Source organism: Neofelis nebulosa, chromosome 9 (assembly GCF_028018385.1).
Source record: "Neofelis nebulosa isolate mNeoNeb1 chromosome 9, mNeoNeb1.pri, whole genome shotgun sequence".
Classification (NCBI taxonomy): domain Eukaryota; kingdom Metazoa; phylum Chordata; class Mammalia; order Carnivora; family Felidae; genus Neofelis; species Neofelis nebulosa.
In genome coordinates this window covers 111406729-111434230 of record NC_080790.1, presented here as the reverse complement: position 1 = coordinate 111434230, position 27502 = coordinate 111406729, and the positions used below count along the sequence as shown (strand labels likewise).

The window sequence follows — 27502 nt, the reverse complement described above, 5'->3', positions numbered from 1 at the left end:
ATGGCCAGGACTGTGCCACATGACCACCTCCTAGCTGGGAAATGTAGTTTTCAGTATCTGAGTACGAGCAGAGAAGACAAGTCAAGAGAAATTTCTGCCACTAGGATCTAATAGTTGATTCAGTTTGGCATCCATAGGTGAGCAAATGTAGTCCAGATTGTTTCTGAGGACATCTGAAGTCACAGACCAGCAGAGGCATACCCTGTGGCTGACCTTGGTCTCCAGGCTCCCAAGACAGATCACATGAAAGTAAGGCCAGTCTCAGTGCATGGGGTTTATTGAGTTTTGGATGTCATTCATAGTGCTAGGTTAAGCCATGGGGAAGATGGCTATACAACCAGTGCAATGCAGGGGACTGGATTCTCACTCCAGGTGGTGCCCACCAAGCAGCATATCATGGATGGGAAGAACTTTGCCAACATAAGTTATGCGGCATAGGTGGCTATCATGATGGGGGGGTGCCTCACTAGGACAGTGGCATGAAAGGCTGCAGTGTTAAAAGTTTTGCCTACACGTCTGTTCAGATGTACTCTTAGGGCACATTATGTTTGAAGAAGCTAATGAAATCTCTTAGAATTCTGGGAATCTGGATGGTTTCTGACCTCTAAGTGATCTGGAGTCCCAGTGAGGCCTCAGCAACACAGGTGACCCCCCCCCATCCCTATCTTGTGGGAGAACCCAACTGTTCCAAGGTCAGTGGAGAAAGGGACCTATAACCAAGAAACCCACAAAAAGGGAAACCAGGGGCTTTGCATCAGACCCTCAACCCACATCCCTCACTCTAGGGGACAGGCACACAGGGTGTGCAGACCTAAAAAGGGCAGTGGGCTGAGAGCACTGGGGCTAGCTTGGGAGGCACACCAGTCCAACTTCAGTGGGGCAGTAGGGTGCAGATGTGGCCCTGTACCCCAGGCAGGATGGAACAGTGATGTTGTCCAAGGTCTGCTGTCCTAGTCAGAGCAGGGGCTGGAGAGCCAGGACAGGGAGCATGGGGAGCAGGGAGCTCCCAACCAGGAGCCCATCTGTGGAGGACACCTTTGGGGTGCAAGGACAATGTGGACTTGAGGCAGAAGCTGGGTTCTGCTCTCTGCCTCCACCGCCCCCATCCCAGGCCATTCATGCCTCCACTTAGGCCCACCAGCTCACCATCCCCTCCCTTACACCTACTTGCAGGAGGCTATTCTCGGGGTCCTGGTGGACATCTAGCTGGTCCTGCAGGATTACTGGCCACCCACCATCAAAGGCCTGTATGGCACCATCTATGGAAGGAAGGGACCCAAGGTGGGCTTGACTGGGAAACCCTAGCACAAGGCTCAGTTCCTCTGGGACAGAGACCTCTGGCATCCTGCAGTGGGATGGGTGGATAGGACGTCTGCAGAGACTGGCTTCTGGAATGGAAGGTGCATGACAAGGAATAACAAAATAGAGACACCTGTGCTAATAGTGCCTTGCAAACTGTCGTCCTCACAAGGGTGACAATTATCAGCCCCATATTATAGATGGGCACAAGAGGACAGGGGAGATAACTAACTAACTCTAGGCTGGTAAGGGGCAGAATCGGACTTCACACTCAGGCCACCCGGTTATTCAGACCCAAAAGGCAAGATCGTCAGTGGAGGCGTTGGCATTCCCAGGGTAGGGGGGAACCACCTCAGAAGTGGCAGAAGCAGGAATTTCTCTTCGTTCCATTACAGGAGCTCTGAAACTTGTTTTGACTGCCTCCTCCCTCCGGCCTGAAGGGTCACCAGCCTAGTCATCACTAAAATTCTACCTTCGTCTGTGACCTGGTCTTCGAGACAACTGGGTAAGGGTTTCTTCAGGGGCGAGTCAGCAGCATAGGGGTGTGCAGCTGCGTGGCTGCTGCAAACGCACCTCTAAACTTGGGAAGGGGCAAGTCTGCGCCGCCCCGCCCAGGGCCCCTCACCCAAGCAGCGGTTCCTGGTGAAGAGCCCCCGGAAAGCTTCGCACTCCTCACGCCGGTTTCCGCTGGCTCCGCAGTCGCACCAGGGCGCCACGCGCGCACTCGCGTTGTCCACGTAGTTGGGGGTAATGGCGGTGCCTGCGGGGACCCCGAAGACGGGGTAATCGGCCCACTCAGGCGCAGGCATCCCCGGGAGAGCCCCGCCCGCGCCCGGGTCCCCGCAGTGCGTACCTACGAGGCCCGCGAAGGCGCGCAGGCAGCGGGGGGCTTGGTCCTGCAGGCAGCCGTCGGGGGCGCTGGGGGCGAGAGCACAGGAGGCCTGGAAGGCCAGGAGGCGGGGCCTGCGCGGCGCGGCGGGAGGGCCGTGAGCGGGAGGCCCCGCCCTGCCCCGCCCAGTCTCCGCCCGGCTGCTCCCCACACCCCTCTCACACCTGCAGACCTGCCCCGCTCCCTCCCACACCCTGCCGGCACCCGGGGACCCGGACCCGCCCGGCCGCCGTCTTATTCCACCTAGTGCCCGCACCTGCAGACCCGGCTATGCTCGCAGGCGTCTAAGGGTGCGAGGCAGGAGGGCGGCGCCGGGCCGGGCCCCGAGAAGGCGCAGGCGGGCACGAAGGTCTGGCGCCTGCGCTCGGCGCACGCGGCGTTGACGCACGAGCAGAAGAGCAGCGCGTGGGTGAGAGCTGGTGGCCCGCGGGCGAAGAAGCGGCGCAGGGCGCGGCGGCAGCGGGCCTGGGGGCAGCCCCCAGCCGCGGCCCGACCCAGGCACTGCGCCACGTACTCGGTGCGCAGCCGCTGGCACCGCGCATCAGCAGTGCACGCCTCGGCCGCATCCAAGCATCGGTTCCGTCTGGCCGAACTCGGCGACCCTAGTAGAGGAGCGGGCAGCTGCTGTTCTCGCTGAGCCCTTATCAGTACACTTCACCTCCGCCCTCTGGCCACGCCTTCTGAAGATGCAGGGCGCTAGGAGCCCAAAGGGGCAGAGTGTGGTTCGGAGGCGTGACCGCCTGGCACTGACTGGCCTGCCGCGGGGATGGGCGGCGGTGGGCTCTGGGGAGTCCTGCAACATGTCAGGGATGGATGGGACCCACCAAGGCCTGGCTTCCCCCAGGCGCTGAGGCCCAGGTACCACTCCTTCCCCAGAATGGCCACACCCGTTCAAAGGGGTGTCCACCTGACAGTGGAAACAGAGCAAGGCTTCTGGACACTTGGCTAAAGGACATTTATCAGAAATGGCGTTGAAGGCAGTGGCTGCTCCTCTGACACTCTGGGACACCTGAGCTTTCTCCCTTTCCTCTACTCCTCCCTTCCCCAAGGAGAGCCTTGGAGTGAGGCTATAGGTGTCTGATGCTCCCTGCTTCCAGACCTTCTCATGTGCCTCCTTCTGTGCCTTACCGCGGGTGTCTCCCCGCCCCAATTCCCTTCTGATGCTCCCTTCTCGCCCATCTAACTAACCCCTGCTGGCCCATGAGGGCTCTGGCTTCCCCCAGTCCCTCCACTCCCCACCAGCCAGGCAAAAGAGGGATTCCCTGAAAGGGCTCTGGTCCCTGGAAGGCCCACTTAGGCCTGGCTGCCAGAGTGTGGATTCCAGAGAAGTCCCTCTTGTCAGACCACAGAGCTGTCCTGAGCCTCAAGGCCATGACAAGTGGCACTCCGCTGGCCACCAAGCCAAGGTCTCGGAAGTCAGGACTTGGCAGCCCTTTCCCAGGACCCAGGTCACCAAAAGAACAGGCTACCCATGCCCCACGGGGCTCTCAGCCCCTGGGAGCCACTTCAGTCTAGGTAAAAGTTTTCCAGCCTGGCCCCACATCCATCTCGCTGGGTTTGTGGAGGGAGAGAGGTGGCCCTGGCCTCAGGTCTGGGAGCTGGGCCCCTATCTGGCACTGGCCTCCTCTTTCAGGATCCATGGATTGGATGGTGGGAGCCATGGTGATTCTTGCTGTGATTTCAGCACGTCTGCTCCACAGGTAGAAAGAACAGATCCCGAGGGCTTAGAATTAGTAAGTAAGTGGAGAGGGTAGACATGAGGCAGGGAGCCCTTCCTTCCTGTTTCCTTCCCTCCCCTTCCCTCTCCTTCCCTCATCTCCAGGATGCCAGGAGCAGCAGGCAAACTTTGCCCTCCTCTCCCAGCCAAGCCCCCTCACATCCCCAGGCCTCAGCCACACACAACAGTGCTTAGTGTCACCTAAGGTCTTGGTCTCCCTCTGCCAGTAGTACCCTTGCCTCATCGTTACCCTTAAAAAGCACATCTCAGCCCCAATATCTCATCTGCCTTAAAACTTTGCCAGATTCCATTCTCCCCACCTCCCTCCACCTGGTAAAGTGACCCCTCCCTCCACAATGCCCCAGCTGGGGAAGGGAAGCCAAGCAGGTGGAACAGCAGATGCGTGGCACAGAGACCCTGAAGATGCAGGGCAAGGAATGAGTGTGAAGCTCCAAGACTGCAGATGGAAGGAAGGGGTTGGGGAAAAGAAAGAGAGGTGGGAGAGGGGACCCAATAGGAAAAAGCAAGTGTCTGGGGCAGGAGTACAAAGACGGGACTTGGGGGCAGGTTGTGCTCCGCAGAGCCCAAAGGCAAGTGTTGCGCTGCGGCCACCAGGTATCCGCATGCACACCTCTTGCACAGGTCTCTTGTTGGTGCCCCTTCCTGCGGTTCTTTTTCCAGAATCGCCCTCTTGCCCCCTCACTCTGTCCCTGAAGATCGGTCAGAGAGGCCAGGAGTTCAGGGGTCTGCAGGAGGAGGTGGCCACTTACCCAGAAGCAGCAGCAGCATCGCGGGTGCCAGGCAGAGGACCATGGCGGGTGGCGAACAGAGAAGACGGCTGGAAGCAGAGTCCTGGTGGAACAGGTGCCCCCTTCCCAGCCCTGCCTGAGCCCAGCTTGGTGGGAACCCAAGTGTCTGTGCCAGTGGGAATACTGCTGTGGGGAGGAGCCTTTGTGATGGGAATGACTCCCCGCCCCAGGCTGTGCCTTTGCGTAAGTCCCGGAGCCACTGAATAGAGCACCTGGATGTGCGCCTAAGTGGACCCTCCCCCCACCTCCGAGCAACACCCACACAACACGCTAAGGGGACCTGGTCTCTCTCATGCCAAACTATTGTTTTTAATGTTTATTTATTTCTGAGAGACAGCGAGAGCTACGGGGGTGGGGTGGGGGGTTGGGGGGGGTGGGATGGGACAGAGGATCCAAAGCAGGCTCTGCACTGACAGCAGAGAGCCCAGTGTGGGGCTCAAACTCAGGAACTGCAAGATTGTGACCTGAACCAGTCAGATACCTAACCAACTGAGCCACCCAGGAGCCCGTAGTTTTAATTTTTTTTAAGTTTATTTATTTTTGAGAGAAGGAGAGAGCACGGACATGCACCCAAGTGAGGGAGGGGCAGGGAGAGAGGGGACAGAGGAACCGAAGCAGGCTCTCCTCTGATAGCAGGGGCTTGAACTCACAAACCGGACTGTGAGATCATGACCTGAGCCTAAATCCCATGCTTAACTACTGAGCCACCCAGGCTCCCCTAATTCACTTTAGACTTGAAGAAAAGTTGCTAACAAAAATGTTAGTGTTCCCCTTATCTATACCCTTATCAGGATTGCTTTGGCTATTTGGGGTCTTTTGTAGTTCTGTACAAATTTTCAGATCATCTTTTCTATTTCTGTGAGAAATACCATTGGAATTTTGATAGGGATTGCACTAATCTATAAATGGCTTTGGGTGGACACTTTAATAATTCCTCTGATTGATGAACACAGAATATCTTTCCATTTATTTGTGTCTTCTTCAACTTCCATCATGAAAGTCTTGTCGTTTTCATTGTGCAGTCCTCTTACCTCCTTGGTTAAATATATTCCGTAGTTTTTTTTGTTTGTTTGTTTGTTTGTTTGTTTGTTTGTTTGTTTTGGTGCAGTTGAAAATGGGACTGTTTTATTTCTCTTAAGGATAATTTGTCAGTGAATAGAAACACACCTGATCCTTGTATGTTGATTTTGAATGTGGTAATACTGAATTCATTCATTAGTCCTAACAGTTTTTGGGTGGAATCTTTAGGATTTTCTATGTATAAAATTATGTCGGGGAGCCTGAGTGGCTCAGTTGATGAAGCCTCTGACTCTTGATTTCAGCTCAGGTCATGATCTCACAGTGGTGGGATGGAGCCCTGAGTTAGGCTCTGTGCTGACAGCATGGAGTTGGCTTGGGATTCTCTCTCTCTCTCTCTCTCTCTCTCTCTCTCTCTCTGCCCCTCTCCTGCTCTCAAAATAAATACACTTTTAAAAATAAATAAAATAAAATCATGTTATCTGCAAACAAGGATAATTTTCTCCCTGTCTGATTTGGAGGCCTTTTATTCCTTTTTTTCTAAGTGCTCCGAATAGTATTTCCAGCACTATGCTTAATGAGAGTGGTTGGTGTTAAGTATCCTTATTTTGTTCCTGATCTTAGAGGGAAAGATTTCAATCAATCACCATTGAATATGATGTCATGTTAGGGTTTGTTATATCTGGCCTTTGTTATGTTAAGGTTTACTCCTCCTATACCCAATTTTCTGAGGGTTTTAATGAAAGGATGCCATACTTTTTTTTTTTTATTAAAAAAATTTTTTTAATGTTTTTATTTATTTTTGAGACAGAGAAAGACAGAGCATGAGCAGGGGAGGGGCAGAGAGAGAGGGAGACACAGAATCCGAAGCAGGCTCCAGGCTCCGAGCTGTCAGCACAGAGCCCGACGCGGGGCTCGAACTCACACACCTCGAGATCATGACCTGAGCTGAAGTTGGACGCTCAACCGACTGAGCCACCCAGGCGCCCCAAAGGATGCCATACTTTGTCAAATGCTTATTCTGCATCTATTGAGATGATCATATGTTTTTTAATCTTTCTATTAATGTGGTATATCATACTTATTGATTTGCATATGTTAAACTATCCTTGCATCTCACATGAGATAAAACCCACGTGATCATGGTATATGATCCTTTTAATGTGCTGTTGAATTCACTTCTTAAATATTTTGTTGAGAATTTCTGCATCTGTATTCATCAGGAATATTGCTTTGTAGTTTTCTTGTATGGTCCTTATCTGGCTTTGTTATCAGGACAATGCTGGTTTCCTAAAATGAATTTGGGAGTGTTTCCTTCTCTTTGAATTTTTTTGGGAGAGTTTGAAAGTGATTGGCATTAATTCTCCTTTAAATGTTTGGTAGAATTCATCAGTGAAATCATCTAGTCCTGAGCCAACTTCTTAACTTTTATCCCACTGACTTTTAGCTCTCTTTGTATAAAAGATACTGTGGCTATAAATTTCCCTCAAAGTACCACTTTCATGGTAAATCCAGCTTTTGATCATTCAATTTTTATCATGCAGGTTTTTCTCCATATCATGCAGTTTTAGGCATTTTAAGACATGAAATATGAGTGGGAGTCCCATGGGGTCCAGACACCTCCCTGATGGATGAGAGTGTGGAGAGATGTATTAATGATGTTCTTTATTTTTTTGCATTTTATGATGGTTTGACATCTTGGTTGGGGGGGTGGAGCTTGGTGTTTGGGGGACAGACTGCCCCTTCCTGGGCTGGCTAATTCCTAGAGTTAATGAAAATTTGCCTATGAATATGTCTTTCATGTGCAGACCAACCAATTCTGAGTCTATACCCACAAGAGCTGCCTTTTTTCTAGCTCTTACCAAGCCAGTATTTGCCCTGCCCTAAATCACCACAGGGCCAGGTACCTGACAATTAAAGACCATCCCTGTGCCCCATGCCTGGCCAATCCTGAGCCATGCTTTGCCCTTCCTAGGCTCTCCCCTCCTGCTTCGGCCTCCTGGCCAAACCTCATGCTTCCCCATGTGATCCTGCATGGCATAGCATGATCCCTTCTCTTGGGAATTGTGTGTAATAAAAACTTCTTTCAGTGGCATTAACCTCTCCATGTCATTACTCAGGTCATCTTTATAAATCAGAATCCCATGGGTACAATTCAGACAGACGGCAGCTTTAGAAAACCATCTCATTCAACCTCTGGGGCTGCCTCTTCTCTGCTGCCAATGCAAGGAGTGGTTGGTTGCGAAAATTCCCCAAGTCTTCATGCCCTCTGAAGCAGCATCCTGCTGCTCTGCCAGCAAGAGGTAGAGTTACTCTCCCCACCCCTGGAACCTGGGCCGGCCCTGTGACTTGCTTGGGCCAATAGGATGTTATGGAAGTAAAATGTGCCAGTCATAGAATCTTCCAGAGGCCTCACAAGCTTCCACTTACTTTCTGACAGGGCTGGGGCTAGGATGAGACAGGATCACTACTATGAATTTTTCCTTCTGCCTCAGGTTCCAACATGACTTGGCATGACACTGTTTCTGATCTGATGTTCAGTTAAAATTTTGATATTTTGTTCATCATTGATATTTGGTTTTAATTTTGATCCTTTAAAATATTGCATTAAGATCTTATTTATCTTGATTGCCTTTTTTGTGTGTGCTCAAGGTAAGTGCATCACTTGCCTTACCCTAATCCTGGTCCTGCTCTTTAGAACCCTCCTTAGCTGTCACGTGAACAAGCTATGGGTACATAGTCTATTCGTCCTCATCACTCTATGCAATAGGTAGCCAAACCCAGAGGCAGAATTGCCCAACTGGCCAGAAGTTGACTGCAAACATATGAGCCCAAATGAACTACCAGCTGAGTTTAACCTAATTTACCAATTCACAGAATTGGTTATTTTAAGCTACTGTGTTTGGGGGTGGTTTTGTTATGCAGCAACAGCTGGCTGATACAGAAGATCACTCAGCAATTCTTTCATGAAGAATGGGGAGAGAATAAGTGACTTCTGAGAACTTCCAAGGGAGGCAGAATAGACAGGGCAAAGGGATCATTCAAGCTAGGCAACACTGTCCTATGCCCAGGTACATCTGGGGCCACAGCTGCCATCTGAGGCTCCACCCACCAGCCACCACCCCTTGGGACCCTCAGGGAGCCCCAATGGGGATGAATTTACATACAGAAAAGACTCACAGAAGCTTGAGGTCAGCATATCTTTCTTCTGACTTCTACTTTGGTATCCTTTTTAAAACAGCTCCCACTGTCCCCTCCCATGGAATGGAGGGAAGGCTGAGTAATGTCCAAAGTGAGAGGGCTACAGCAGAACCACACTCCTCCAAAACCTCAGGTGGAGGACCAATAACAGAGGTGAGGCTGAGGAAGCATCTGGAGGACATGGCAGGAAAAGGGAGGGAGGATGATCCCAAGGATTTTGTGGATTGTTTGTTTTGTTTTGTTTTTGCAAGAGCCAAGCTCCAGGGAACTAGACTCAATCTGAAATGTAGGGCCCCTGGAGCCCAGGCTTCTGGCCCAGCAGTCACTGGATTCTGCAGAGCTGTGTCTAGGTAAAATACATATGCAGAGACACCCAAGTTCCCTGGATAGAGACCTCTCCCAATGCCCAGAATGACCCAGCCTCCCCTGGTGACAGGACGTCAGTGACTACATGACCTTTGCTCCTTGGACTGATAGATTCTTGGGCTGGAATATATACCCTACCAGGATCCCCCCAGCCATAGGGAATGGGGCAGCATTGGGCATCTTCTGATAAGGCTCCGGGGTCCTGAAGTGGGTGGGGCAGAGCTCGACTCAGGGAAGAAACTTGCAGGCTGCAAAAGTGCAGGAAGTGGGATTCACTGGCTCTGCCCCTGGGAGACCAAGTTCTTGTGGTGGCTGTCAGCAGTCGCCTGTCTGTAAGTATCCTCATCTCAGGAGCCCCTCTCTCACCAGAGACAGGATCTTGGCTTCTAGACTCGACCTGCTGCAAATGAAGAGGAGAGGTCACCCCTGAGGGCTGGGATCCCTTTTGCTCCCTCAGTGAGGACCGATGACCCAGAAAGAGATACAACTTCTCTCTCTCCCACCCTAGGGACTGCCAGCTTCTGGTCTCCATGACAGTAGCTTTTCCACAAGGTCACATCTCCTTTGCATAATAACGCTCAAAAACCTCAGTAGGGGAGGGCAGATGAGGGACAACAGAGATGGGTGGGTGAGGTGGGGAGGGTCTCTACCTACCTTGGGGTTGCAGGCAAGGCAACAGGACAGAGGCTTCTCAAGGTGGCTCTTGGGCTCTGGCAGAGTTCTTAAGGTCTGGAGCAATGGGTGGAGGACAAATGTTGTGACCACAGGCAGAAGTCTCTGGAGCAGGGTGGGGACAGGGGCCTCAAGGTAACTGGGAAATAAATGGAGGGGGGGGGGGCTCTAGAAGGAGGCAGAAGGCAAGAGCCCATCCTCACCTCCCTCCCCATCTCTTACCATGCTTCACTCACCCCAGAGTCCGGGCTCTTCAGTGGCTGCTGGGCCTGACTCCATGCTGTGAACGCTCCTAGGGGGAGGGTCCCGGTGTAGGCCATCTTTGGGCCTAAGCAGTGGGATAATAGGGCAGGAGGTCAGAACAGTGGTCCTGAGCAGGTGCGCACAGCCTGAGTTCTGCTTGAATGATTCTCTACCCTTCTGCTCCATGTCACTCCCTCCAGGTCCCTTCCTGCTCCCTCCTGAGAGAGGCCCCTGGGCCCAGGCTCCTGCCTTCCCAGAACCACCGGCACTTCTCTCTAGCCCTGACATTTCTCCCAAGCTCTGCCATCACCCCAGCACCCTGGCACCACCCAGATATTGGCATCACTCAGGTTCCAAAGCGGGGTGGACTTCCTCCCCCAGGAGCAGCCATGCCTGCGCCCCTTGTCACTGGGTAGCCCTGCTGCCCTCAATGCCTCCAAGCCATGCTTGGCTGCTCATGCCCCATTCATTGCCCAGCGCCTTGCCACTTCCTTTGCTATCTCTCTGAAACAGTCTCCGTCGTCCACAAGATTCTGCTTTAGTGCTGATATGCAATTGTCCCCCACCCTGCCCCGTCTCTAGACCCCCTTATGCTGACACACCAAACTCTGACCACCTTGCTCCTCCCCCATTGACCCGCAATCACTGTTCATTGTGTCAAAACCCATCTCGGAACCTAGGACCTGGCTGGTGCCCTGCCCCTGTCTGGGATGCCCTCTGCCCCAATCTCTAGCCCAAACCCTGCCCCTTCTGGCAGCTTGCCCAAAGCACTCCCAAGTCCAAGGAGTGTCAGATGTGCCATGGGGTGCCTCCCTTGCCCAGCACCCCACTGAAGGGGCCAGCCCTAGGTCAACCATGCTTAGGTACTATGTGATTCTCCTCCCAGGTCATGGAGAACTGGGTTAGGGACAGGCCCTTGGCACAAGGGCAGCCAGTGCCAAAACTAACCAGCAGTAAGGAGTAAAAAGGGTGTGCTGGGTCCAGCATCGGGGGACTTTAAAGGTGTACAGAAAAGATTTAGGCAGAGGAAGTGGGAAAGGGGGCTGACAACTCATGAGAGGCTAGGAAGGTCTGGAAGGGCACAGTGGAGCGAGAACTGCATTCTTAGCTGGCAGAACAATGGCAGTCTAGGATGAGGCAGCCCCCTGGTGGGAGAAACACAACGGGGTGGGGGGGGCTGAACCACATTAACGGGGAGGGGAAGAGGGCCCCACAGGGGTCCACATCATCGGCTCCAACGGGAGGCCATTGTGGCCTCCTGCTCAGGGCTTCTTCCCACTTGCTTCTGCCTATCTCTCTGCTCCTGGGGGGAAGGTCTAAGGACCCCACCCCAGCTCCCCCAGGTCCAGCAGAGTTCTGCAGAGCAGCAACCACAGGAGTGGGCTCATAGCCTACCCAGTGCATGCAGGACCCCTCCTTGAGCCGCAGAGGCATTGCTGGAGATGGGATCCCGGCTGTCGGTAGCAGCACCAGGCCAGACTGGCCCCGGGGAGCAGAGGCAGCAGAAAGCTAAGGATCACCACCAGCAGGAAGGCCTTGTGGTCTGTGGACAACAGGGTAAGGCTGCGTCCTCAGCACGTGCCCTGCCTCAGCCCCTCCCCACACCCCCTCCCTCCTTGGACACACTTTCAGGCTGTATAGGACCGCTGTCCACACTGCCACCAAACCCTGGCTTGTTGCAGGACGGCGGAGCCCAGCCCGGAGCACAGTGGCAGTTATGGTTACTGTTGCAAACCTACAGAGGGGAAGAGAGAAGGAGGGCCCCGTGGGATCAGGAAGTCCAAGGCCACCCCCTCGTCACCTTTCTGGCCACTCACTCCATGGCCATGGCAGGCTGTCAGGCATCGCTCCAGCTCCCAGAAGGTAGTGTTTTGGCAGCTCCCATCCTGGCACACCTATGGGTGGTGTGTGCACCAGGCAGTGAGGGGGAGTGACGTTTTGGCCTACAGGACTCAAGCATTAGGGAAGGGTTTGGTGTGCAGGGCTCACAGGGCTCACCATTCTAGGGCCACACTGGGTGCCTGGCTCTACCAGGCCCACGTCATACAGGTCTAGCTGGACACCAGGCAGCAGGAAGACTCCCCTGCAGGTCACCTCGCTGCTGCCTAGTCCAACCGTGGAGTCCACCGGTACCGTGTGTGGTGCCAGTGGGCGCTGCTCCCCACCCAGGCACTGCAGCTTCCCACACTGTGCATCCCTAGGGACGAAAGTGGAGGGTGACCGCATGGCCAGAGCGTCCTTCTTGCCCCAGTGCACCACCCGCTTCCCCTAACTCCGCCCCACTCCCCACCTCTGCGCACAAGGTATGAAGCCACCCTTGCGGTCCTGGCCACAGTTTCCGTGGGCGTCTCCTGCTGAGTTCACAGTCTGGAAACAGGCCTCCGGGGCTGGGCTGGAGCCTGAGGAAGCATGGGCGGACCGCACTGGCTTCAGTACCCCCACCCCCCTATCTTCCCCTGTGTAGAAAACGGTGCATTCCCGAGGATGGGGCCAGCGGTACTCGGGTAGTCTCACCAGGCCCCCAGAGCTGCTGGCACTGCTGCTCCAGTGTAGGACACGCGCCATCCCGGCAGTAGCCCCGGCCGCTGGCGCAGGAAGAGCCGTCTAGTAGGAAAGTGTCCGGGGGGCAGTAGGGGGAGGTGCCCGTGCAGAACTCTGGGAGGTCACAGTCGCCAGCAGCTCGGCGGCACAGCACGCCAGCCGGCTTCAGCTACGCAGGGGACCAGGTGGAGGGAGGGCGGCCGAGGGACAGCGAGACAATGGACATTGAGAGATCCACGCTGATACAGAGGCTCAGAGGCTGGAGGGCCAGGTGAGGCCAGGCGGGCCCGCGCGCAGAGCAGAGCCAGCACCAGCAGGGGCACCAGAGGGCGCCAATCAGCCAAGACCAACAGCCGGCTCCCGAGCGCCCCCTAACCCTCACCTCGAGCCCCCCCCACGCCCTCACCAGGCAGCGCGCGCAGCAGTCCCCGCGTGTGCACTGGGCTCCCGCACGCAGCGAGCAGTTGTGGGCGAGGCAGCAGGCGTCCGGGCACTCCTGGAGCCGGAGAGAGGGTGTAGGACCAGATGAGGGCGCAGCGACCCAGACCCCGGGGGAGGGGGCGAGCGGGGCGCCAGCCTCGGCCCCCGGGGACCGGGAGCGCGGACCTGACCTGGCTGGAGCCGCAGTCACACTCCTCGCCGTCCTCCACGAGGCCGTTCCCGCAGCGCGCCCGAGGCACGAGGACCCTGGAGTCCGGCGCGTTGGAAAGACACGCACCGCCCCCCTTGCGGAAGAAGGCGCGCAGCTGGCGCCGGCTGCAGGGGCTGAATACGCGTGGGAACGGGTGCCTACAGGAGGGGAACGACGTCGGGCGTGCGGGGACCGCCCCCCTCAATCCCCTGCTTGTCTCCGACCCCCTCCCGCCACTACTCCCTGTGCTTGGCCACACAGCCCCTGGATGCGCAGAAACCGCCTAAGCAACAGGCAGCCGGGATCCTCCACACGCTGAGGCCAAAGAGGGCAAGTAAACTGTACATAGTCACACGGCGAGCCCGAGACGGGAGGGTGTCACGCCAGGACCAGGCAGCCCGGCACTCAAGGTCAAATCGCGACCTAGCGCCGTTACTCCCGGGGTTGGAGAATCCTTGCTAGGATGTTCTGAAAAGCTCCATACTTTTGAGAATTCACTTCTGCGTTTCCTCCCTTTAAGCCTCATAAATAAGTCTCGGGGTGGGTGCTATGACCACTATCTCTATTTTACGGAAGAGGAAATCGATGGATAACCATTTCTCCCAAAGAAAGGCAGCTGAGGAAGGTCCCCTGGTCTAGCGGAGCCTCCCCCGGAACTCCTGCCGCCTCCCCGCCCCCGACCTCGGCGTCTGTACCCGGTGGCCGCGGCCATGACGCAGCCGCCTTGCTCAGCCGCCGCCTCCACGCAGCAGCCGTCAGGGTCGTGGCTGAGGCCAAGGCTGTGACCTATCTCGTGGGCCATGGTGGCTGCTGCGCCAATGGGAAGCTCTGAGTGATCCTGGGAGGGCGTAGGGACGGTCACTGCGTCACTGGGGGCTGCGGGGATGCCTCCTACCCTGTCCCTCTCCACCCCCTCCTGTCCCGGGTGGAGCTCACCGTGCTCACGCCTCCCGAACTCTCAGCGCGACACATGCCCTCGATGGGCGCCAGGCCCACAGTGGCGCCCTGGAAGGCGCGGCCCCTGAAGGCAGAACGCAGCGTGACCCGGTGGGGCCAGGATTCTGGGCTGCCCAGACGGGGACCCACGTGGGCGTAGGAGGGACCCACGTGAGCAGCTGCGTGGAGTCGTGTGGCCACCGTGCCCACAGCCCTCGGCGCCACTGCAGGAAGGCCCAGAGCGTGGCGTTCGCATCTGACGTGATACGGCTCCGGTCTTGCTCTGTCCACACTTCCAGGCCAGTCAGTGCCACCTGAATATCCAGAGTCCTGAGAATCTGTGGACGGGACCAGGCTGAGCTGGGGGGCAAGATGTGCCACAGTGCCTGTGCTCTTCCCGGGGAGGGGAGGGGCGCCCTCTCCTCTCTGCTCCATACTCTGTGCTCCTCTCCAACCCTGCCACCTCCTGCCAGGACTTGCCAGCCCATGTCTCAGTCACCCCCATTAGGACTCTTCCCGCCAACCCCAACCTGGTCTACGTAGTTGGCCACCTCCAGGAGTCGCTGTTTGGTGTGGTTCAAGTTCCTGTGCTGGGTCAAGAACTGGAAAGACATACAGAAGAGTTCCTGGCAGGCTGAGCTGGCCCCATCCCACCCCACCACCCCCCTGGGGCCTCTGCTCACCAGTGTGTGGTCAGCCACTATGTACAGCTCCAAGAACCTCGGGCTCCTGCGGACCTCCCTCCTCTCCTGGGAAGAGGCAATGGTGACCCTGAGTGGCAGGCTGCCAACCCCAATTCCCAGGAAGCACAAAGTTAACTTTAAAAATTGCTGGAACTTGTTTCTTCAGCCTCCAAATAAAAATATCAGGACAGGAGGCCCTGAACTCGGGCTGTGTATTCCTGTCTTTTCCGATTTTCAGGGCTATGGATACTCCATTTCCACTTTCACCCCTCTCTGTGTCCCTGACCTTGATCTGAGTGGCACGAGAAAGGCTGGCCATGTCCCCTTTGCTCCTGGCATCCCTGTGGCCGCAGGCCCCTTTCCAGCTGAGCAGCTGCCTGGTTGGGAACATCTTGTGAGTGATGAAGTCCTCGGAGTCTCCAGCTGACCGTGGATGCACATAATAACTGACATTGCTGCCCAGTGTGATCAGGCCCCTAGAGTTCGGAAGAGTGCAGAGGAGGGTGTGAGGGGACTCCTTCCCCAGTCCCAGGCCCAGCCCCCTCCCCCAGAACTCCTCACCTCATCCCAGAGCAGGTGCTGAAGACTACCCAGGAGTCAGGGAAGCCCCTCACACGTCCATGGTAATGGCAGTGGTCCTGGAGAGCAAGGGACCCAGCCCCAAATCTCAGCCGGTGCTGAACTGGGAGGGGCTGGGGGGGGGGGCTGGCTCCAGCCTCTCTTTAAAAAGAGGCGGCGAATGGGAAAGGAATGGTGGAGAGGTCCTCAGGGAGTGCACCCCCCAGCATCCCTTACCCTGTCCTCAGAGCCCATGGAAGTATCTCACCGTGTGGTCGGGGACCAGCACCACTGGCTGCCCATCTGGGGTATAGTGGGTTTCTGTGTATCCCGGGGCCAGCAGCCTGCTGGGAGGGGGTGTTATAAGGGTCACCTAATTCAGCCAGGCCTCCTCCAGGATGCCCTCCAGCCTTCCTCCCTGAATGCTAATTGAGCAGCTCCATGAGTGAGGCATAGGGCTAGCCCTGGAGAAGCACCCAAATGTATCTGAAGGAAGGGACAGGAGTGACTGTGTGCTGCTCAGCTCAGAAAAACCTTGGGCTGGAGGAAGAAAGGTGGGGGGGGGGGGTGCAGGAAGGAGCCTTGGTGAGGGCTGAGGTGTGGGAAGTGGGTGTGTGGGAAGCAGCAGGGAGGAGCAGGAATGGAGAAACAGTTTGTGGTCCCTGTGGAGTCTATGGTGGGCAGCTCCTTCCACAGGTTTGGGGAGGGGCAGGAGGGAGGATTCAAGAGACATTGATGAGGAGGTGGGGCCTGGAGCCAAGGAAGGGCAGTAAACTCCCTGGGTGGCCCTGCCCGATGCCCAGCCTTGTCAGGCCTCTGTTCTCTGGCCCCCAGACCCCACGTTTCTCCCCAGCTGTCCTTCAGTGATGCTCACCCCATGCTTCCAGAGAAAAGAGAATCCCCACCTGTCCACAGCTGCTCCTGCCTGCCCACCTGGGCAGGGAGCCCCATCCCCATCTTCTTCAGACCCCGCTCCATTAACGATCTCACCTTCCTTCTCCATCTTTCCGGGGTCCTTCCCACCAAGGTGGATCAACTGTGAGCTAATGTCTCTTCCGTAAAGTAAATTCTCCATCCCCACCTCGCCTTGACCTCTTTACTGCCAGACCACTCCAAAGACCTGTGGCGCCTGCTTCTCCACCTCCTAGTCTTTCCTCCACCTTCTCCAGCTTTGCCCTCCCTGACTCCACGCACAGACTCAACCCAAAGAGTAGGTGCTGTGGTCACCCCCTCTCATGTGTGGGGACGTTGAACCTCAGAGGAACTATGGTTCTGTGTGGTGGAACTATCCATCTGGCTCCATGGGGGAGAAGCCAACATGTGTAGAGTGCTTGGAACAGTGTCTTCAATGAAGCGAGCCCTCGACAAATGATGGCTGTTGATAATTCCATCTGGATGGTTTCCAGATCCCACGCTCCATCATGGACACCCACCCCCCCCAGCCCCACACTGCCTACTCATTCACCAGCTCAGAATCTTTGGCTTTGCAAAGACACTCAGCCTTACAATGGCCTCTGTGGGGCTGCCTGCGGGGCTCAGTTGGTTGAGCTTCTGAGTCTTGATTTCACCTCAGGTTGTGATCCCAGGGTCGTGGAATCCAGCCCCACACTGGGCTCCACACTGAGCATGGAGCTTGCTTGAGATTCTCTCCCTCCTGCTCCCTCTGCCCCTCTTCCCTGCTTTATCTCTCTCTCTCTCTCTCCCTCTCTCTCTCTCTCTCTCCCTCTCTCTCTCTCTCTCTCGCTCGCGCGCTCTTGCTCTCACTCTAATTTAAAAAAAAAAAAAAAGGCCTCTGTGATCTGGCTTTACCGGGACTCCCCAAATTCATTTCCCACTGCTCCCTTCCCTGTAGATGGAGACCCTCCATGCAGGCCAGACAAATCCCTGCCTCCTGAAGGAGTCTTGACCTACAAAGGCCACACCTCACCTCAGCCCCGAGCACCTGCCCATCTTTGGAATCCATTTTGGATTCTCTTTGGACTCAGCACACCCTGTGAGCACCCACTAGGTGATGCTCATTCATTTCTGGCAGGAAGCTAGCGAGATAATCCTGGGGCTGGAATGAAGGATGTGCCCCACAGTAGGGCTGACCCAGGCTTAGCAGTCTACTTCAGCCTTGAGGGAGCCAGTCATGGGCTGGCAGGACAATTCCTGTACCTCTTCCTCTGGAGCCCTCGCCCCATCCAGCCTGCCTTAGGGGTTCCCCTCCATCCCTGCCCCCAGCACTGATCCCCTCCAGAGAGCGGGAGCTGCTCTCGGCTCCCGGCCCCCTCCCCTGCCTGGTACTCACTGGTTCTTCTCCAGCTCGAGCAGGAGCTGCTGCCCTTCAGCCTCCAAGGCCACCAGCCCCATGTCTAGCTTTGAGACCTGGTCAAGAAGGAGAGTAGGGCTGAGGGAGCAGGTGGGATGTGGAGCTGGCTGGCGAAGGAGAGCACAGGGGGCAGGGGGCAGCAGGCTCCCCACTGGTCATGGTAGGTGTGGATGGATGTGGGGGTGAGAAGATGCGGGCAAATATGTTCCCAAACTCGGGACGGTTTTGGTTCTGACAACAGCCATTGGACATAGCCTGCTAGGGGCACACCTCATCCTCCAGAGGGATGAAACGAGGGGTCCCAGGAAGGTACCCTGACTTGCCCAAGGCTACTGGACTCTTCCTCTGGCCCTCCCTCCTTTGTCACAGCCGGAAGGCTTCCTCGAAGTGGGGAGGACAATGGGGTCCTGAAGACATTGGCTGGGGGAGCATTAGGTAGCCAGGCTCAGGCCTCCTTACAGCCTCATTTCTTGCTGCTCCCCACTCCCTGTAGAATTCAGACTTTATCCCTCCTCCTTCAATTCTGACAAACTGAAAATTCCCCTAGCCTTCCGAAGGCCTGCCCCACACCTGCTTTGCTGAGACCATAAAGTAAACCCTGACCCCCTACCTCAGGCCAAGAGAAAAAACATCTCAGCTAGATGTCACGGGGGCTGGCCTGGGCCAGCCCGCAGCCTCTCCTTCTCGCTAGCCTGTTTGCCTCTCCCACCCTGTGGAAATACCCCATCTGCCGGCCCCCCTGCCTTGTCCACTCTGCCTGGCTGGGGGCCCAGAGTTGGAACCAGCCCAGGAGCATCCTGGAGAGCTGCTGTGTCTTTGGAATGCTGGCCCTCACCCTTCCCTGCACCATGCACTGGGCTGGGCCCCGGGCCAAGGGGCTCAGATTCTTGTGGGGGCCCTTTCTCTGCAGGTGGGAGGCAGACAACCCCGCAACCCCAGCCAAGAGCCCCTCACCCCAAGGCCCCAAGCATGAGCTCACATGGCTGGAATGTCACTTACTTTATTGGAGAAAGGTTTGTACCCAGCGCAGGCAGCAGCCCCAGATGGAAAGCCTCCTCCTACCTCACCCCCACCCTGGGCTCCCTTCTCTCTGTCCTTCTGCTGTTTTTCCTTGCTTCTTGCCCTCCTGGTGACCCTGCTCCTCACTACACACCGCATCCCTAACCTGAAATGTGGGTATTTCCTGCCTCTTGGACAGGATTCCCTGCCTCATCTCTGTCTGCTGGCCTCAGCTTGGCAGGCTTCCCGGCGGTGGGGGGGGGGGGGGGGGGGCGGGGAGGGGGGGAGGCAGGGGAAAGCAAGGCCCTCTGAGATGCCCTTCCTTGCCACAGCCTAGGCTGGACTGGGAGGGAGGTGCCCAGCATGTGCCCAGCCTTGCTCTCTGCCAGTGATGTCCAGGACAACTAACTCAAAGCCCGGCTCAGCACCATGCTTGAATGGGGGCCCCTGAGGGTCTGGGGGACCCAGTAGGGCCCTAGGTTAAAAGCTCCTGGGCCTATGGGGGCCTTCCAGCCTTCACGACAGTGCTCTACTGCCTTCCTTGCTGGCTTGGACAGTGGTTTGTCGCCTTTTACCTGAAAATTCAGGATGAAGAGGGCTCTCTAAAATTGGGGGACATTGGCCAATGGTTAGAAGTCTTTCAGACCTTAGTGGATCTCAGGCTTCTGGGCTAAAGAGCTGTGTGACCTTGGGTACTTTCTCCAACCTCTCTGGGCTTCATTTTGCCCCTCTGTGATATGGAGATTCTAAGGGCACTGGCCTCCTGATTTGTAGCAAAGCACATACAGACGGGAGCATGGTTATTCTGGAAGTGTGTGATGGGTGGGTGTTGGCAGCAAGTGGGGCAGAGCATCCTGGAGAAGCAAAATCAGGCGGGCCTGCCCTAGGAGGGTGACCAGTGCCCCCTGGCCAGAAGTGGATTCTGCACGAGCCAGGGAGGCTGAAGTGTTACTGGAGGAGACAGCAATGTGTCCACAGGGTAACACGTTCTGGTAAACTTTGCAAAAGGAAGATATTTTGGTGTTTGCATAAAGAGGTCCCTGAAAAGTTTCAGGGCTCACAAATTCTGGCCCTATCTCTGCCTGGTGGGGAGGATAATTCCCCTGGATAATTCTGGGAGGAAGGGAGAAGAGGACGGTGGGGCAGGAAGCCTGAAAATGACTTCCATGCGTGCAGGCTCTTGTGATCTCATGTGTCTCCCCACCCCCACCTGCCAAACCTCCGGAAAGGGGCCTAAAAGACCCCAGCCAAACTGCCACGCTAAACTTTGAAGACGGGGAAAGGGGCTGGGAGACCCCGGGCCCCCCGCAAAGGGAAGGACGACCTGGCACTGACCGGCTCCTCCAGGGTGACCGTGCGCCGGGGTCGTCCATCCAGGACCCAGTGCAGGGTGACTGGCTCTCCAGGGTTGTCTCCTGGGGTGAAGACAGAGTAAAAGCTGAGGGGGAAGCCTGAGGAACATAGAGGAGTAGGGGACGACAGAGGGATGAGGTGACAGGACATCAGCAAAGAGGAACAGGAGACTCCACCTTCATTATTCAGAGGTGTAGCCTGGAGGAGGGTGGCCGCTCCTGCTCCTCGGGCATCCTTGGAACTGAGGAGCCACCAGGGAGGTGGCAGAACAGAGACAGAGGAGCCTGGGAAGGATAGCTCAACTGGGGAAGCCAGAGGCCCCACTGACCTGGGGGAGGCTTGGGGGTCAGAGATCACAAGAGACCAAGCCCCCCGTGCAGAGGAGAAGGAAGAGGGAGGCAGCCTCGGGTATTTTTAGCCTGGGCAGCAGATGCCTTTGGAGTGAGAGATCTGTGAAGAGAGGGTGACTGTGTCTCCTCCACCATCTGAGAAAAACAACAGCCAGATGTCTTGGGCGGCCCACCTTGCCCAGACAGCTCCCTTGGGGGCTTCATGCTGGAAGCAGGACTTCCAGGGACCCTAGCTTGGAACCCCCTTTCTTGGATCTTGGAGGTGGGGAGGACCCGGGGGGAGAGAGCCTGAGTGCTCCCAGGCCGGGTGCGCTTTAAGGGGGCCCTGGAGGAATACCAGAGCCAAGCATTACTCAGAAGGCTCTGGAATGCTCCCCTGGAATGCTCCCAGCCCCCCACCCCACAGTGGGTTCCAGCAACCCTCACTACCCCCGCCCAGCTGCCCAGCAGAGCCAGGCCCCAGGCAGCCCAGAGCCTGTAGGCAGCCCTCCCTGCCCTCTGACACAATCCCTGGGGAGGCAAGCCCAGCTCCCAGGACTGACAGTTCCCCAGCACCCAGCCTGCCCCAACCCCACGCTGAGATGGCAGACGGTGGAAGTGGCTCAGCTCTTGCCAGGCCACCCCAAGTCCTTTCTCCTCCTCCATCTTCTCCCCCAGACCCCAGCATCAAAGACCTGGAATAGCAGCAGTTCTAGGAATCCCCTTCCCCCAGGAAGCCCTCCCTGATTGGATGAGTGGGCTGCCATGGTTGGGCAGGGCGGGGCGGCGGGGAGGGGGGTGGGGAGGGATCTGAGGGCTTCTGGGAGGAGGGGTAAGCAGGGTAGGGAAGGGGTGTCTCCCAGCCCAGAGAGGACTTAACTGGGTGTGGAAAAGTACTTCTTGCTGGCCCTAAGCCTCCTCAGTACAGAGGGGAGGGTGTGCCTTTGTGAGGAGGGAGAGGGAGGCGCAGACAGAGCTGTGGTGAGGAGGATTAGGGCGGGAGCTGAACGGGGGAGCCAGTGTGGTGTCGGGGAGCACGAAGCCCCTCTCCATTCCTCCCAGGGGTCCTATCACCCTCTCCTGACCCCATGCTGAGGAGGAGGGAGCAGCCATCCTCAAAGGCATAAGGGCTATCATCCGCCCCCTCCTGGCCCCAGAACAGAAGAGGACCCCATCCCTACAGGTGCTCCCCACAGTGCTCTGGAACCCAGCACTCCCAGGCCACCCAGCCCAGCCCAGCCCAGCCCTTCCTGCCTCCCCCCTGGTGTCCTCCCAGGCAGGTGGCGGGGCACTTCACATCCAGGACCCCGCCAATTCTCCTACCCACCGGGGTTGCTGAGGTTACTTCCCAGGGTCCAGCCTGTCCGGAGCACCCTTCGTTATCTCACCAAACAAGGCGACAATATCAACAACACACACACACACACACACACACACACACACACACACACTGCCCCAAGGCCCTGGGGTGTGGGGTGAGCATGGGGGCCAGACTGACTGTGGAGGCCACAGCTGGCCCCCTAGTCAGAGAACACAGCAGGGACTCTGGGGAACAGTGGGCTGGCCTTAAGGGATGGAGGTGCAGGAAAAAGTCCACACTGGTGGGTGGGGTCTGGGGGTAGTCAGAGCAGAGAATCCTAGAAGAGGGGTCTGGGGACTTGGGCAGCTGCTTAGAGGAGACGCCCCCCACCCCCTCCAACCATCACCACCACTGCTTTGCCATTGGCACTGTGTCAGTCTGGACTCCAAGCCAGCCCAAGTACAGCAGACAGTCCCTGGGCAGGTCCAACGGTGCCAAAGCCTGGGCAAGCCCTGTTCTCCTGGCCACCGTGGGTGGGGGGAGGGCAGTTCAGGCCCTCCATCCCCTGACAGTGACCTGGCCTGCCCCGCCGGGCACATCCCACTCACCTTGAAACGCCTCGGTCCCCGACACCTGCAAAGGTAGCCACAGTAGCAGCAGCAGCAGCAGCAGCAGCAGCGACGCCTGCGACCCTCGAGCTCTCAGAGACCCCCGGCCCATAGCTGTGAGTGCCTCGGTGTCCACGCTGCGGCTCCCGGCTCCGCCCCGGCTGGATCCGGGCCGACCCACGGCCAGAGCGGCCGGCCCTCCGCCTCCCGACCCTTCCGCGCCACCCCGCACGGAGCCCCGAAGCCCATCCGCCGCACCCTGGCAGCGGGCCGGACCTCGTGCGCCCTCGGGGAGCCGGAGCCGCCGTCTAAGGGCGGGAGCAGGGCCGGCGGAATCCGTGCGGCCCCACGGGGGACCTTCCCGCGCCAACCAGCGGGGGTGGGTCTCTGCGCCCTCTCCTCGCGGGGGCGGAGCGGGGTGGAGTGGGGATGGGGCGGGGCCCCTCGGAAGGGCCTTTGAGGACCTTTGGGGTGGGGGGAGAGAGACCAGGGCTGGGGGCCACCTGTTGCCCCTTGGGTCTGCGCAGGGAGCGCCCCCCTCTGGGGTCTCCTGGGGCGGACCTCTGTCCCCGCCTGGCCACCAGTCCTGCCCAGACGCGCCCTGGCCAGAATCCCGCGGAAGTGCCCCTAGGAGAAAGGAGGCCGGGAGACCGCGACTGGCAGGTGTGGAGCTCGGCTGGACCGGCTCGGAGCTCGCCTGCCTCTGCATCGCGGTGGCCGCCAGCCCCTGTCCCCGCGGCGCGCCGCGGTGGTCCAGCCGCAGTCCCGGGGACTTAATGCCCCCGCAAAGGCGAGGCGGCCGACAGGCTCGCGGCTGAGGGCCGGGGCAGCCCTTGTCCCTGGTAGTGGCCAGAGGGAACAGTTGCACAAAGCCACGGAGGTCCAGACGTGGGGGGTTCCTTTTGGCTTTGGTAACATCCGTTTCTTCTTTTGAAGATTTGCGTGCTGAGTAGTAAATTCGGAGTAGTAAATGCAGCGGTTCGGTTAGGAAGAGTTCCAGCTTCAGTTTCCATCGCCCCCTCCCCCCCAAGAGTTCCCCTGTGCCTCTGCCCAGTCACTCTCTCCCTCTCCCATCCCCAGGCAGCCAGGGATAGGCTTTGAGCCTACAGATTAGTTTCGCCTCTTCCAGAACGTCATATAAATGTTATCCTAAAGCATGTGCTCTTCTGTGTCTGGCTTCCTTCCCTCTATGTTTTTGAAATTCGTTTACATTGCTTCGTGATCAGTAATTTGTCTTTGGTAGGTGCCAAGTGTGTTCCACGGTCGAGGGAAGCGCGGTGGCTCCGTGTTCTCCAGTTAGGCATGTGGGTTCTCCTGCTCCAGTGCGAGACTCTTCTAAACACAGCTGCTACAAAATCGCTGTGAAGTCTTTGTGTGGACATATGTTTTCATTTCTCATTTCTCATCTGTGATGACCCAGAAGTAGAAATGCAGAGTCATATGGCAAGGGCATATTTAAGTTAAAAAACAACAACAACAAAAAACGATTTCCTAAAGTGACTGTACCATTTTGCATCCCCACCAGCAGTGTATGAGAGTTTCAGTGCCCCTACAGCCACACCAGCATTTAGTGTTGTCAATCTTTTGAATTTTAGCTATTCAAGTGGGTGTGCGGAGTCCTCATTTTTGTAGTTGAACGTTACCACTTACTTGTATAGTCCCGTCTTGAGCATACAAATGGTTTCCAGCCCTTCTGCTGTTACGAACCATGCTGTGATGGATACTTTTATATACACACTAATTTGTGAGATGATTTCCTACAAGTGGGATTCCTTGGGCCATTTTACGGTTGCACCAGCAATATCTAGAGTGTTCCTTTGCCCACAGCCTTACCAACACAGTTCTCAGACTGTGATATTTGCTTGTCTGAAGGTGAAAGTGCAGTCTCTCTCTCCCTCTCTCTCTCTCTCTCTCTCATTTATTTTTAGAAAGAGAGAATCTTTTTTATGATTTATTTATTTATTTATTTATTTTTGAGAGAGAGAGAGTGAGCACAAGCAGGGGAGTGGCAGAGGGAGAGAGGGAGAATCCCAAGCAGGTTCCACACTGTCAGTGCAGAGCTGATGCAGGGCTCGAACTCACGAACTGTGAGATCATGACCTGAGCTGAAATCAAGAGTCAGATGCCTAACCAACTGAGACACCCAGGTGCCTCGAAAGTGCAGTCTTAATTTGCATTTCTCTTAGCAGTGACCTCAAATAATTGTCCAAACATTTAAGAGTCATTTGTATTTCCTATACCCTGAATTGCCTGTTCACATCCTTGGCTCACGTTTGTATGGAGCTGTGGGTCTTTCTCTTAACAACTTGAAGGAACTCTTTATATACAAGAGGTATTAATCTTTTGTCTGGAATATGAGTCGCAAATATTTTTCAGTTTGTGAAATGTACTCAGCCTGTTGTGTGTGGCTTTAGTTCAGCTATTTCCATTGATAAATAGCATCCAATTGTGTGAATGTAACATCTGTTTTCCCCATTGATTCTACTGTTGCTGGACATTAGTTAGGGTGGTTCCTAGTTTTGAGATGTTTACCAAAAATGCTGCTGTGGACATTTATGTGCATGTATCTTTAGCTTCCTGCCTTCATCCCTTTACCAGTTTCCCCTCGGAGCACAGCCTTACTTCGCTTGCCTCTGAAACCTCATTTTGGGGAACCAGACCTAAGATAGACTTAGATGGCTTTGGTCACACTGGAAGCTCTAGTGTGGACAGGCTGGAGAGGCATCAAGCCCTCCCTCTGTGAGTGATGAAATAGGGTCACCACGGGTGCTGACAGCGACAGAGCCCCCCCGCCCCCTTGCAGCACAGAACTCCCTGATCCTCCTGTTAGATGAGCCAGGGGAGCAGAAAGCAAGGCATCCTGTCATACCCTGGGTCCGTTTTTGCTATCGCTTCTCTTAGGGAGGATTTGGGGAAGAATCGGGGTGGACAGAGGGACCTAGGCTTCCATCTCGAACCAGGAGCACACCTAGAGATTCCAAAACAAATGTAGATCCTGAGAAAGGGGAAATTGTGGAGATACAGTCCTAACCCTGGTAAAGGGGTCCTGAAGAGGAAGAAGAAAGAGGCAACTAAGAAAGCCCCAGAGATCACAGAGACAGGACAACGCCAAGTGTGCAGCCTGGCAGGGCCTGGCAGGGCTTAGAGGCGGCTTGAGCCCTAAATGAGCTGGGGGCCAGGATTGCAGAGCAGACTCCCAGAGTAGCCACACTCTGAACACGGAGGGGAGACTTCAGTGTGGACATCAGGGAGAGAAGGCAAGATCCTCTCCTCTCTGGCAAGAAACCAGTGAACTGGTGAGCTTCTATTCCCACTACAGACCTAGGCTTTGGTGCCTCCTTGCCAAGGGGTTCTTCCTGACCCAAAGCCTGGGTTACTGTCTCCTGCATATACTTCTCCCTTCATCATATATCAAACAGCAGTGTGGTTGTCCATTTCCTTGTCTGTCTCCCCCAGATCGTGAGCTCCATGGGGTCTGGGACTATGTCTTTATTTAGTGCCTGGCACAGGCCAAGGCACACAGTCAGTGCTAATAAAACAAGGTGGGCATGTAGCCTAAGAGCCATGTGGGGATTGGAGTCATCCTTGCAAAGTGGATGCCTCCCAAACCCCGATGAGCTATGTCCAAGTATATCCGAGGAATTTTCTGTTGAAATCTCAGAGCACTATTTATATTTGAGGTCGCAGAGGAGGGGGTGGGACCATTGAACCAAAGTGGAGGAAGAGGGATCCTAGAAGTGCGACTGTGGGAAAGATGATTTCCCAAGGGACTTGCCAGAGTCACTCTCCACAGGGCCATTGGGGAGTATCCAGGGAAGGAGGCGAACCAGTAAGAGTTAAATCTTTGTAAGTGCTCACGTAATGGGTGACACACACCGTCTGTAAACAAGACTCATTCTGAAGAGTGACCCAGAACAGGGTGACCATAAACATTCTCGTACAAGTCTCACAGTGGATGTAAACCCTTAGTCCTTTTGCATAAATGCCCAGGGATGGAATTTCAGGGTCATAGGGAAGAGTATTTTAGCTGTCATAGATAATGTCAGACAGTTTTCTGAAGTCGTCATATATTCTATAGGACTCCATTTATATAAAGTTCGAAAACAGGCCAATCAAATCTATGGTGTTAGATATCAGGACAGTAGCTACCTTCTGGTTGGTTGCCCGTGGGAGGGGGCTGAAGGGACACTCTGGGGAGCTGGCAATGGTCTGTTTCTTGCTCTGGGTGCTGTTTACATGTGTGTGTACCTTTTTGGAAAAGTCATTAAGTTTACAGTTTTCTGTATGTGGGTCACACTTGAATTAGAAGTTTGTTTTTATTTATTTTTTTAATTTTTTTTTAATGTTTATTTATTTTTGAGACAGAGAGAGACAGAGCATGAGCAGGGGTGGGGCAGAGAGAAAGGGAGACACAGAATCTGAAACAGGCTCCAGGCTCTGAGCCGTCAGCACAGAACCCGACGCGGGGCTCGAATTCACGAACTGTGAGATCATGACCCAAGCCGAAGTCGGACGCTTAACCGACTGAGCCACCCAGGCGCCCCAGAAATTTATTTTTAAAGTCTTGAGGTGCCTCAGACCTCTGGGGTGGACAACTAACCCCTCTGAGGACCTTCCAACCCCAGATGGACCTATCCCCTTGGAGATGCACAGAAGCAGTCTTCCCCTTACCCTCTCTTCCCCAGACAGCCCAAAAACATCCGGCTGCATTTGGCTTGCTCTCCCTCCGTCCCACCTCTGGATTTAGTGCACATTTTCCACCCTCTCACTTGACAACAGTGTAGAAAAACCAGTGCTTACTAAGTGTTCACCTACTGCATGCCAAGTGAGGTGCTGGGCATCTGGACGCACGTGGATGCGTGAGCAGTGCCCAGAGCCTCAAGGAGCAGGAAAGGGCACAAAGCGCTTGAGCGTAAGGTAGCCTGTGGTAAATGTCATGTAATTTTCACTTGCCGGCCCCCTCCGTCAGACAGTCTCCCAGAAAGAGATTCACATTTGGATCTTGTGTTCCAGTGCAGCAGTTTGGGTTGTGAGAAAGAG

General features: G+C 55.8%; 2 protein-coding genes across 2 annotated transcripts; both read right to left on the bottom strand.

Annotated features, from left to right (window-relative positions):
- Positions 1–259: 259 nt before the first annotated feature.
- On the bottom strand, positions 260–4718 carry GFRA4 (GDNF family receptor alpha 4). The gene is made up of 7 exons (XM_058686400.1): positions 4676–4718; positions 2940–3055; positions 2445–2821; positions 2153–2262; positions 1925–2059; positions 1168–1259; positions 260–1035 (listed from the first exon to the last, which is right to left on the bottom strand). Exons 1-7 carry the CDS (start codon positions 4716–4718, stop codon positions 955–957), a joined length of 954 nt encoding a protein of 317 aa, XP_058542383.1. The 3' UTR covers positions 260–954.
- A 4199-nt stretch (positions 4719–8917) lies between these two features.
- On the bottom strand, positions 8918–22824 carry ADAM33 (ADAM metallopeptidase domain 33). Its single transcript, XM_058685023.1, is given in 23 exon segments — positions 8918–9698; positions 9953–10075; positions 10207–10298; positions 11609–11756; positions 11840–11948; positions 12031–12108; positions 12212–12410; positions 12504–12612; positions 12728–12923; positions 13161–13250; positions 13366–13543; positions 14081–14223; positions 14322–14406; positions 14493–14659; positions 14852–14923; positions 15005–15070; positions 15291–15480; positions 15566–15642; positions 15831–15909; positions 17853–17929; positions 20208–20287; positions 22463–22606; positions 22609–22824. Coding segments are annotated over 22 exon segments (2568 nt in total). The 5' UTR covers positions 22712–22824; the 3' UTR covers positions 8918–9698; positions 9953–9989.
- Between the last annotated feature and the right edge of the window lie 4678 nt (positions 22825–27502).